This window comes from Mus pahari, chromosome X (genome assembly GCF_900095145.1).
Source record: "Mus pahari chromosome X, PAHARI_EIJ_v1.1, whole genome shotgun sequence".
NCBI classification, from domain to species: domain Eukaryota; kingdom Metazoa; phylum Chordata; class Mammalia; order Rodentia; family Muridae; genus Mus; species Mus pahari.
Window position 1 is genome coordinate 118,585,654 of NC_034613.1, and position 12,184 is coordinate 118,597,837.

The 12,184-nt window shown below is 45.9% G+C and overlaps 1 protein-coding gene across 1 annotated transcript; it reads right to left on the reverse strand.

Annotated features, from left to right (window-relative positions):
• Positions 1 to 412: 412 nt before the first annotated feature.
• On the reverse strand, positions 413 to 4,174 carry Ripply1 (ripply transcriptional repressor 1). Its single transcript, XM_021188737.2, has 4 exons — positions 3,148 to 4,174; positions 2,222 to 2,297; positions 1,661 to 1,725; positions 413 to 1,181 (listed from the first exon to the last, which is right to left on the reverse strand). The coding sequence occupies exons 1-4, from the start codon at positions 3,399 to 3,401 to the stop codon at positions 890 to 892; spliced, it is 687 nt and encodes a 228-aa protein (XP_021044396.2). The 5' UTR covers positions 3,402 to 4,174; the 3' UTR covers positions 413 to 889.
• Positions 4,175 to 12,184: the final 8,010 nt, after the last annotated feature.

A 12,184-nucleotide genomic window follows, 5' to 3' on the forward strand; every position in this document is an offset into this window, starting at 1 on the left:
GTGACTGGGGGCTTAGGTGTCCCTCCTCACATCAAACAGCAGCCCTCAAGGGTTAAAGGACAAAGCACATCTTTTACCCAAGTCCACATTCTCTACCCATAACCCTCAAGCTGTACTGTTGTGTGTGGGGGGGGGTGTTTGTGGGGGTGTTTTTTTCCTTCCTTTTCTAAGCTGCCCTTGAAGTTTAATCAAGCCTGATTTCACAAGTGAACAGAAAGGGCCTGGTCAAGAGACTCTACCTCTGGTCAGCTGACAGATTTTTCTCCCCAGAGGTAGAGGTAGAGCAATGAGTTGGCCTTGGGTTGGTCTCTGACCCTCCACCTATGGCTTCACAACATGGGCAGAGTTCAGTTAAGAAATCAGCACAATTCCAAGAAAAAGGCAAACATCATTCCATTTATTTATCTCCTGACTCATCTTAGGCCAATACCCAGATTAACTGAATAGCAGGCAAAGTGGGATGCAGGTCCCCAGATAAGCAGATTCTTCAGATTCCTTTTCCCTTCCCTTCCCTTCTCTTCCCTTCCCTTTCCTTCCTTCCCTCCAGGTGCCTTAAGATTGCTTAGAACTGGAGTTGGTGTCTTTGAAACCTCAAAAGGCCCTGAGGAGTGACTGTTCTCTTGTACAAGGGCATCCTTCCTGCTCTACTTCATGAGGGCTTCAGAAATCAAGCCTCCCCTATTCCCTCCCAGGCCTGAAGAACCTCCTACTGTTGGCACAAGAGCAGCCCAGACAGAGCATGCCAGAGACCTAGGCTTGTAGGCCAATCAGGAAAGCCAGGGTGAGCTAGACAGCCTGAGGACACTGGTTTCAATCCAGAAAAGCTGTGTCTGGAGACTCTTGGCGAATCAGTGCCCTTGGAAACCTGCCAAGTATAACTGGGATTGCTTCAATTTGGACAGGTCGAGTGTGGGTCAGGGGAATGAGCTGTGGCCTTGCGTGTTGTGGCCTCTGATGTCCCCATACACATTTCTGGATCATTCTCATTGACATCTTCATCTTCATCTTCATCTTCGTCTTCGTCTTTATCTTCCTCCTCCTCCTCCTCCTTATCTTCCTCATTGTCCGCACTGTCAGAATCCTCATATAAGTTGATGGTGGCCTGGACAGGGAAGTTGTTTAGTAATATCTCCCCAGCACTGTACAGGTAGTCAAAGGAACGGGACTTAGGCCAGTAGAGCCTGTGGACAGAGAAGAAACAGGGTACCCAACTTAGGCAACTCTCAAATGCAGAAGGGCCAATAGGGCCAAGAAGGAAGCCAAAGTCACTAGCTGCAGTGAAAGACTGAGAGGGAAAGGAAGACGGAGCTTTAGCAGAGAACCTTTGCAACTGTTACAAAATGGTTTCAGGAAGGAACATCACCTCTGACAGGCCTACCACTGTGGTAGAGTGAGTCACCCCAGAGCTTCCCAACTCTAGTGCCAGCCTCACTAACGGCTCCGTCATTCCAGTGCCTGTTTTCCTACTAAGGGATCTTTCATTGGTTGGAGTCACAGGATTTCGATCTGCGAGCTCAGGGACAAGGAGGGCCTCTGGGGAAAGTCACTTTGGCCTATTAAGTCGCATGGCCCCTTTCCTCCTGCATCATGGCCTTGTCATGAGCATACACAGTGCTTGTGGCTATTTGTCATAGTCTGAACTTGAATGCCAGAAGCTTACCTGACTGGGTGATGGAAGTCAGAGTCAGCCTTGGTAGCCTCAGCCGCTGTCGCCTCATTAGCAACCTGTCCAAAGCAAAAGCGAGCATGTGGCTTAACTGCCTCTCCCATAGCAAAAGTCAGAAACCTGCCACCTCCCAGCCCTGCCCTACAGCAAGGGATCTGTCTTCGAGCTGGTTGAAAACAAGTCCTGGGGAGTGTTTTCTCTCAGTGACCATTTGGAGGCGGTACAGGGGGCAGAGCTCTCTTAGAGGACAAAACATTCCTGAAGAAGAGTAAGTGAGCTCTGAGGTAAGGTACCAAGGGACCTGAATCCCAGCACCAGCTCCATAATATACTGACTGTGAGTCCAGCCCAGGTCCCTAACCCACACTATGCTTTGATCTCCTAGTGTCATTTGTCATGGAAACCTCGGTCCTGCCTTCCTCCTAGAGCTACTGCGAGGATGAAATGTTAGCAGAGTTGGCAAAATGCCGTCCCAGATTGTCCACTGAAGTCAGGGGATTTCTGAGAAGGGACATGGCTGTGTCTGTGCAAACATGTCACAGGGCATCAAACTCACCCAGTCCACCAGACTCCTCGCCTGCATTGCCTGGTCGTTTATAGAGGACAGCCAGGGTCTCCAAAGATAAGCTGCCCTGTGACAAAGAGATAAATTGGCACAAGACATAAACACAGACTTCCTCTCATCGCAGATGTGACCATCTGAAGGTTTGACTCACAAACCATGTGTTCCAGGATTCCTCTTGTCCCCTGACAACTGAGCCAAGGCTGGGACAGATACCCCTCCTCTCTGCTCCAACAATGTCATCGCTGCTCTTACCCCACTGGGCACATCTGAATCCCTAGCCAGCCCCTAGTACACTGCCTTGGGCAAGGAGTGGCTTGAGCAAATGTTGGTTGAATGTGAACACGAAAGGTTTGGAAGAAGAGAACGTCTGCTATATAGGGAGGATTTATCTTACTGCCAGCTTCCGATATCAAAGAATTGAGAACAGAACCCTGCTCTCTTCCTAGAGAAGTGGTTTAGAATACTCCTGGGCCCGTTGCTTCTCCTCTAGACTCTCAGAGGCATGTCGTGGCATGCTCAGGACAGAGGCAGCACCCCCAACCAAAGGTCTCTTCAGACTTTGGCCCTGTCACTCTATGTCGCCTGCCACCACCTGGGTCCCATAGTCCAGGTTGCGTTAAGCCTAGCTTCCAACAGTAGCTTCTCCTGTTCCCTCAGTGAATTGTTTGGGAAGGTCAGGCTACTTGGCTTCCAGCTTTGGCAATGTTCACACTCTCTCTCTCTCAGCCCCCTTCCCTGTCACCTGGAGTAATGAGTGAGGTGAAATATTTCCAGCCAAAGTTACAGAAGGAGGGCTGAGACTCTCTGTTGTCTCTCCCCTTCAAAGAGAACCAGACACCACCGTGGGCGTCACACCTTCTCCTGCCCGCAGCTCCCTAAGCCTGGGTTCAGACTGTCAAAGGCTAAGTTTCACTTACCGTTCATTCCTAGCACCTTCTTGTCCATTGATTTGTGCTAGGGCAGGGGCTTGGGCCAAGGCCTGGCCAGGGAGAGCAGCAGCAGGGTCAGCAGCTGGGGCAGCAGCAGGGACAGCAGGAGGGACAGCAGCAGGAGGGGCAGCAGGGTCCATCCTTGGGACACCAAGCCAGACAGCTCTTCCAGTTCTCAGGACCTTCAGCACTCTTTTGGCCTTTCCCCTAGAGACCCTTTTATAAGCCCTGCCTTGACTCATCAATTATTCAGGCAACACAAGGATGGGGGATGAGGGATGCTGGTAAAGATCTAGGGAGGGGGATCTTGGAGAGAGAGAGCTGTGTTCTTGGGTGTGAAATCTCTCCCAGTTGAGTAAACAGGGTCTGGGGAGGAGGTGAGGGGTCTGCTACAGCTCCAAGTCAGTAAGGAAAATAAAGAAGGGGCAAACGTCACACCATTTGTGTGAATTTCCCAGGCAGGATCAGGACCCAAGGTGGGAAGGAGGGGCTCTCATTAGTACCCAAAGACAGCCAGGCTTGTCTGGGACAGAAGGCTGAATAGGAGAGCCTTTAGCAAAGCTGGTTCCCAGTGAGAAAAGAAGAGTGACAGACTCACCAGCTCTTTCAGCTCAAATCCCAAGGAGATTTGCCAGGTGGTCCCTGATAGGGGTCACTGCCACGAAGCATGTCACGTGGCTTAGGCTAAAGAAGGGTTCTGGGTGGGGCCTGTCCAGTCTCCTGCAGGGTGAACTTCAAGTCATCTTTTTAATGCTCTCCCCACCCCTCTCCCTGCTCAATTGACTTGCAAAAGTGGCTAAAGCCCCTCCGCCTCCGCCTCCGCAAAGTGGTGTGGTGTAGGGAGCAGAGCGGGCCCAGGGAGTTTGCAGGGTAGATTCCAAATGGCACGGCTCAGTTTCTAGTTTAGGAGCCCAGGTGCTGGAGGCTGGGAAGGGTTCTGCCCAGCACTGGCTTGCCAAAGGACCATCCCAGGCTTCATCTCACGTGAGACGAGGGTGCTGGCTCAGTGGGTCCCCAAGGCCCTGCCAACCTGAACCCTCTGTGACAAAGAGCTGGGTAATGACTAGTGACCCTAGAGAGCCAAAAGGTTTGAGGCAGAGTCCTTGGCATTAGCCAGCTTTTGGACCTTTGCCAAAACGCTTCTAGTTACAACAACTGGCAAGCACTTCATGCTTAGAGGTTTCAAAAATATTCCTCCCGATCTCAGCGGCCAGCACCTGCCCAGACTTAGTGTCTTGGATATTCATCACAGCCTGGCTTGTAATGGTCAGAAATTAGAAACAACCTCAGTGTCCAATAATAGGAAACCTGTTAGATTTATTCATTGTGGCCAATCTTGTAATCACATACTAAGCAGACAGTCAAAATCATGTCATCAATGCACAAACTTGTGAAAGCTGAATGCTAAATGCTGTGACTGATTTTGTCCAAAAGTTTCTTATCGAGACCCCACTGATCGCCACTCCACGTGAATTCCGACCCTTATTCAGATCTGTACGGCAAAGAAAAAAAAAAGTTAAAGACAGAGCTAAAGATATGGCTCTGTGGTAGAGCAAACACACAGCAGGGTTCAACCCCTATTCCCAGAAAGAAGAAAAAAAGAGAAAGAAAACGACTTCATATTAAAACTGTCCTGGTGGAAGAATGTTCTGGTGGAAGAATGTTCTGGTGGAAGAATGCGTAAACAGCCAATGTGTTCAAGAGTGAAAAACATCGCAAGTTTAGAAAATATCCCTTAGGATAATCCCATTTGATAAGGAAAAAATGTGGAATGTACAGAATGCACAGGAAACAAAAGACTAGTTTAGAGGAAAGGATGTTGCAACTGTCAGCTCTGGGAGTAAGAGAGTAAGGCGAAGTTTTACTTCCTTTATGATTTCGTGAGGTTTTGAAACAATTTCCACACAAAAAGTAAAAATGAATGAGAACACAGAGCTGAGTTGGTATGGATGTGGGGCCGATCTGGAAGGCGTGGTGAAAACAGGCTGCATAGCTTCTCAGTTAGTAAAAACATTATATTTACGTCTTCACAACATAAATATCTTATTTATCCTTTCTTCTGACTAGAAGAAAACTGAACAGCATTTCCTTTTCTGTGCATTCTGTACATTCCACATTTTTTCCTTATCAAAATGGGATAGTCCTAAGTGATATTTCTGAACCTTATGCTTTTCATTCTCTAAGAGAAGTTCAAATATATATCGAATACATATCCAAAGAATATATATTAAAAACAGTATCCATTATCTGTTTTAACTGATGAATAAAACTGTATCTATAAAACATCTATCCGTGAAGCAAGAAATTTCTTGGGGTTGTGGCAGCCATTTTGAAATACCTGAGGATTGGACCGCACTGAATTGTGACATCACAGACGGAGAGGCCCATGGATAGGAGCTAAAGGAAGACTCATTTTGGCTCAATCAAAGTAAAAAAAAAATTTTAACAATTCAAGCACCTAAGGGCCTGGCACTGTACGCTCTGTCCACAAACAGGTTTATTATATCAAGTGAAATGAGCCCGGTGGGCTACACTACCTAGGACTGGGTCAAGCTCTCTGATGCTGATTTTTAAGTTGGAGCTGGATGCAGGATCTAAGAGGGGGATCCTGTGGAAATTTGCTAAAAGGGGAGGTGGGACTGAGAAAACGAAGGGCGAAAGCCCAAAGGACTGGGCTGAAAAGAGACAGTGTGCAAATCAGACAGAACCCAAGACATATTATCACTCCCTGGAATCTTTTTGAGCTCTCTCGAGGTGACCTCTCACAATCCAAAAGAGGTCAGGGGGAAAGGGAGGGGAACACGTATTTCTCTGGAGGTCCCAGGTCATTTTCAACCCGACTTAGTTATATCACTCACCATGCCACCTTCAGCTAGTCCCTTCCCTTCCCCAAAGCAGGCTTCATGGATCACCTTCTACTCAGCATCCAGCATGAACTCCCGGGAGCCTCCTGTCTGTCTCCACAGCCGTTCACTCTCCAGATACACCTGCTCTGACACACTGCCAGCTGTGGACAAGACAAAGGCACTGGCCCCAGTTGTTGGATTAGAGGCCTGTTGCTGAACCGAAATAATCAGAGCCTGACTGCTCTCTTTTGTACTTAGGACAGAACAGGAATGAGCTGGTCAAAATGGTGGTGGGAAAGATCAGCCAAAGCCAAGCAGGGCAACTACTAATAAAGCCAATTAGATGACACCTATTTTCTCTATCAGCTACAGTGTGCAGGCTTTCGTCAGTTATTGTTTCCTCAGACTTTCCTGAGAGGAATCCTAGCACTCTCTGGGCCCAACACTTTGTTAAACATTGCTTGGCAAAGAGATGGGCTAGAAAGAGGAAGGTGTTGTGGCTTCTGTCCCAAAGGGCTCACAGCTTAGAGGGTGGAGGAAAACCAATTAGCCTCTGCCAAACCGGAACCCCTCCACCAACCTCAGACAGGTTCCCTTGTCAAGGCCCCAGAGCAACCTCCAAGTGTCTCTGGGCCTCATTCCAAATTTCCTTCAGCAACCTACCATGTTCCTGCCCCACCCTTCTCCCTGCTCAGAACAACTTCTCCTCCTACTTCCCTGAGAAAACAGAGGCCTTCAAGCATGGATTACCTCAGTGCCCTGCCCAACCCCCAAAACTGACTTGCCTCTCCAAAGTCCTTCCTTCCCTCCACCCTGTCCTAACAGTGGACAAGGTGCCCCTTTTGTTAAAGGCTAATCCCTTCTCTCCTGAGCCTTGGCCTCATCCACCCTCCTCTGTGCCCTCCCTCCAGGACAGTATCCTCTTTCCCTACAGGAAAGCCCAGCTTCCCTACACCAGAGTGTTAACTCCTGTTTTTGTGACTCCCTAAAACAAGGGAGCTCCCTCCACACAAGTCCTCTTACTCCCCTAATTTACTCTCTCCCTCCATCTCTTTCTCTCCCCACCTCCTTGCCATGCTCTGTCCTTTCCCTCCCTCTTGAGTCTGCTGAAGGGAAAACCTCACTTCTAAACTCACACTTTCCTCAGCCTCTCATTCACACCTCAGCCAATGGCAATTTGGCTCCAGTCCCATCATCTCCGTGAAAAGTCACTGACAAAGGTCACCAATGACCTCTTAATTGCCAAATTCGATGAACTCTCTGAACTGTAGGTCCTCTTTCTAGTCCATCTCCTTGCTAGGCAATTCCCAGCAGTAGATACTGTTGGCCAAGGGCTAAGGTTTCAAATCTCTCTTCTTTTGGCCTCCATGATACTCCCCATTTTTCTTTCTCTCATTTCCTGTCTCCATCTTCTCTCTTCTGGGAATTGAACCTCACGGTTTATTATTATTGTTGTTGTTATTATTATTATTATTATTATTATTATTATTGTCATCATCATCATCTGTAGTAGTTGTAGTATTTTGAGTCAAGGTCTCTATAGCATATCATCATCATCATCATCATCATCATCATCATCATCATCATCATATTTGAGTGGGGGTCTCTGTAGCCTATACAGGTCTAGAACTCAGAGTCCTTTTGTTTCCACTTCCTGCTGAGATTCCAGGCATGCTCTACCAGGCCTGGCTCAGCATCTTTGAATCCAACCTCTCTTCTGCTCATTTCTCCACTCACTGAGCCTCAGATCCAGATACAGTGATGTTTTCAATGGACCACAGTAAAATGAGAGAAACTCACTAGGACAATTTTCCAACAATTTAAATTTATTGAGTTCGTAACAACTCTCCTTCATTCTGAGATGCTGTTCCTAGTTTGGGGTGATAAAATAATCTCATTTTCAAAGTGAAGGTGATGGTGAATACTAGTTTATTTCTCTAATGTTCCCACTTGGTAAAATGAGATGTTAACTTCTTAGTGTCGCTCCCATAATTATTTATTGAATGAGTGAAAGAACAAAGGTTATATTTCCAGCCTGGGATTGACTCAGTGGGCATCTCACATTCATTCCAAAGTTGAAGGATTCAGCTCCCCCAACAAACCTCCTGTGTTTGCATCTCATAGCCAGCATAATATTAATCCAGCCACTTGATCTAAAATCTCTGTGTGCTGTCAATTTTTCTGTTTTGCTGTCCTTCACATTTGCCTCCTCCAGCACGTCCATGTTCCCAGTCATTGATGGCTCCCTCTGTCATCTGGACCTTGAGTTGCTATAAAAGTTGCTGGATTTTGCATATTTGAAATTTGCCATTTGATGTTAGACTAATACATTCCTAAATAAGTGCNGTTATGTTATAATGCACATTTTAATGCACATTCTTGCTTTCTGTCTTTTTCTTAATGACTTCTTACTTTTTTCTTTTGTTGTTGTTGTTTTGTTTTGCTTGCTTGTTTGTTTGTTGTTTTGAGACAGGGTTTCTTGTGTATCCCTGGCTGTCCTAAAATTCACTCTGTAGACCAGAATGGCCACAAACTCACAGAGATCTTCCAGCCTCTGCCTGTCAAGTGCTGGAATTAAAGACATGTGGCTTCATGACTGGATGTTTGCTTATTTTTATTTCACATGTATGGATATTTTGCCTGCATGTGCATCATATACATGCATAGCCCATGGAGGCCACAAGAAGGCATTATACTCCCTGGAACTGAAGTTATAGATGGTTGTGAGCTGTCCTGTGGGCACTGGGAATTGAATCTGGGTCTTCTGGATGAGCAGCCTCAGTTCTTCCATGGAGTTTTCTCTACAAGGCCCTCCTTGATGCTTATTTTATACTGTGTAGTAGATGATGTTAGACAAAAAACAAAGTCAAATGATTTTCCTCTCCAAGTTCAAAATGATTGTAGAGCAGCAAAGACAACTCTCAATATCATCAACATATTTAGCCCAGGAAGTACCAAAAACCATATAGTGCAGTGGCTGTTTAAAAATGTTTATAGAGAGCAGATTAGAGCTTTGAGGATGAGGAGTGTGATGGCTGGTTACCAGGAGTTAACAACGACCCATCCAAACCAATCCTCTTATCACTGGAGTAGACATTGCTGAAGATTTTACTGGAGACTGTTTAATAGCCATTCAGAATGGAAAGCAAATCAATGAGTGGGTGGTACCTCATAAGCTGTTGAAAAAAATTTTTCAATCGTCATTTTAGACTATCATACATCCTCCCTTATTCTGGTCAACAGCAATGAACCATTTGTTAACTGACTGTGTGATAGAAAGTATGTGTTATTGAACAAACTGGTGACAATCCTCTCAGTGGTTGGATTGAGAAGTTTCAAACCACTTCCCAAAGTCAAACTTGTATCAAGAACTGGGTCTTGGGTCCTATTGGTTGGTGTGATGCCTGCTTGATCCAATACAGCTTTTTAGCTCCCTAGTTTTGTCTGTCTGTCAATTCTCACCAACTCTATGCCCATCTGTCTGAGACCCTGATTCCCACGGATTGAGGGGGCCGATTGAGCCTGGTCCGTGGCACCTAGTGAAGCCATTACATCCTAGGAGTGTGTTCAGCACATTGAGGAGATGAACCAGAAACTACAGTTAACATGGCCAGTATTGTCAACAGAAGGGGCCCAATTCTCCATGACAATACCTAACCACATGTTGAATGATCAATGCTTAAAGGGGTCGTTTCTGGAGGATGGGTGTTTACATGGGTGAGAGACAAAAAAAAAAAGTGAAGAGTGAGAGCAATTTGTAATTGTCATTTTAGACTACAATCCTTCCTTATCCCAGTCATCAGTAATGAGCCACTCCTCAACTGGTATGTCGTATTTATGTATTAAGTTACCACTGAACAAATTTAATTACTAAAGAAAGAAAATGAAGGACTTCAGGGTCTGAGTCCTGCCTCATCTGCTATTTTCAACTAATCTCTCAGCAACTGGTTCCTAGTTCTTCAAGCAACTAGACAACATTTTGCAGGGAAAACACTTCCCCCAATCAGTAGGATGGAGAAAAAAAATGCTTGCCAAGAATTTATCAAGTCCTGAATCGTAGACTTTTATGCTACAAGAATAAACAAACATTTCTTGTTGGCAAAAAAAGTTATTATCGTTTCCATTTTGATCCATGAAAATATGTTTAATCATTTAAAATTCATAGTCCAAAACCATAATTCTTTTTGAAGCAACCTAGCTTCCTGATTGTCTTGACTTAGCTTTGCCAACCCAATGTGCACTGATCTTCCTATAACAGTCCTGTGTGTGATCTTCCTCTGCTTACAAACTGCTAGCCACACTCAGTTAGTTACTTATGGGGAAAAGCCAAACTCCTCTCTATGGCAGTTTCTTGTCATTTGAGTCCAGCCTGCCTCTTCGTACTCTCTGCAGTTCTCAGTGACTTGATTTCTATTTCACAAACAGGACTTTCATCTGTAACCAATTCATACTTTGCAGCCACTGAAATATCTTATGCTCATTCTGAATGGAGTGAGTGTATCAGAGAGTCTTGGGGTTCTCCCAAGGCTGTGGTTCTCAAACCAAGGCTCATAAACTTTCAGCAGGCTTCACAACCAACTTGGTAGGTTGAGATCAAAATTTACCAAAAGGAATAGCAAATGTAAGAGGGAACCCCACCTGGATGTGGTGGTACTTTGAGAACCAGCTCTCAAGAGGCAGTGGCAAGTAGGTCTCTGTAAATCTGAGACCAGCCTGGCTTACAGAGTGAGTTTCAGGAAGCCAAAGGTACATAGTGAGACCCTATCACAAAAGTAGATAAAAATGAAGAAAGGATGAATCCCACTTGGCAAAGATGAGACATGTTCTGAGAAACTTTTTTTTTACTCAGATAGATAGATAGATAGATAGATAGATAGATAGATAGATAGATAGAAGATAGATCGATAGATAGAAGATAGATCGATTTGTGTGCTGAGTTGTGCTATAAAGTATATATCTTATTGGGAAATACAATGAAACAGAATGTCAGCATTAAAGTAGTGCATGACATTCTGTAATTCATTGTGTTCACATAGTTCTTTGTTCTTAACAATAGAATGGTTGATTCCAGTGGGCGAAAGAAAACTATTGGGTGAGGAAGAAAGTGCACTGAGCTGAGTTTAAAGGACATAGCAAAACGGAGATGTGATGTTGGTGTGGACAAGTAGCTCAGAACGGATACTAAGAGCAGAGAACATCAGTGAAACTTTTTAGGGCTTAATTTAGCCTCACAAGCAAACTTAGAGGAAATGTATTCCTAAAGGCTTCATTCCACAGGTGAGATTAAACATTTGCCCAAGGTCAAAGAGCTGAGAGTGACAAAACTGGGCTGTGAACTCCACCACTGGGCTCTTAACAGAAGCCACCAGAAGCCAGTGAAGAAAAGGAGCTACCAGGGACACGGGAGTACCTCAGTCAGCAAGCCTGGATCATGGGGCCCCTGAAGGCTGAGCTGAAAGTCCCAGTTCTCTCCTGTCTGGAAACTGCAGCCCACTCTACCCACTCTATCATTACAGTGTCTGGTTCTTGAATCAGCATCCTATGCTGGGGTCACAAAGCCTGAATGCACAGTGAAGGGTGCTGGGTGGAGAAGGTAAGGACAAAGGTGGGCAGAGGCTGCTCAGAAAGATGAGCGAAGGCCTTCTCTACAATGCAAGTGTGGTCCCAAAGCACAGAGAGCAAACGGTGCCTGGGGCTTCTGTCCTCAAGTCCAAATGTCCCAAATGTGCTGTGTCTTAGACTCAGCCTCTCAGGTGGCTGGGACAGAGTGTTCCCTCTGGAGAACAGTTTGTGACTACACAGCCTCCCCTTCCGCAGCCCCCCACCCACACCATGACTTCTGGCTATGGCACATGTGGCGTTGCTCTCTTGGCAAAGCCTCTCGCAGCTCCCCATTTGCTCCTCATTTGGACTGAGGAGGCCTAGAAAAACAAAGCTAGAGGGTAAGGAGGAGGCTAGGATGGAGAGGGTCTGTAATGGTCACTCCTGCCAACGTTCCCTCCCACCTGCACTTAGGCCATATCTAGGACTCTCTCTTCTGTCCCAGCCTCTCCAGCCTGCCCTTTTAATATTGTCTCCTTTCCCTCACTAGCATGAGGCTTTCTGAAGACGGGGCTGAATTCCCTGTGGTATGATTTTTTTTTTCTTTTTCTTGTCTTTTTAATCTTCAGGCCCTAGTG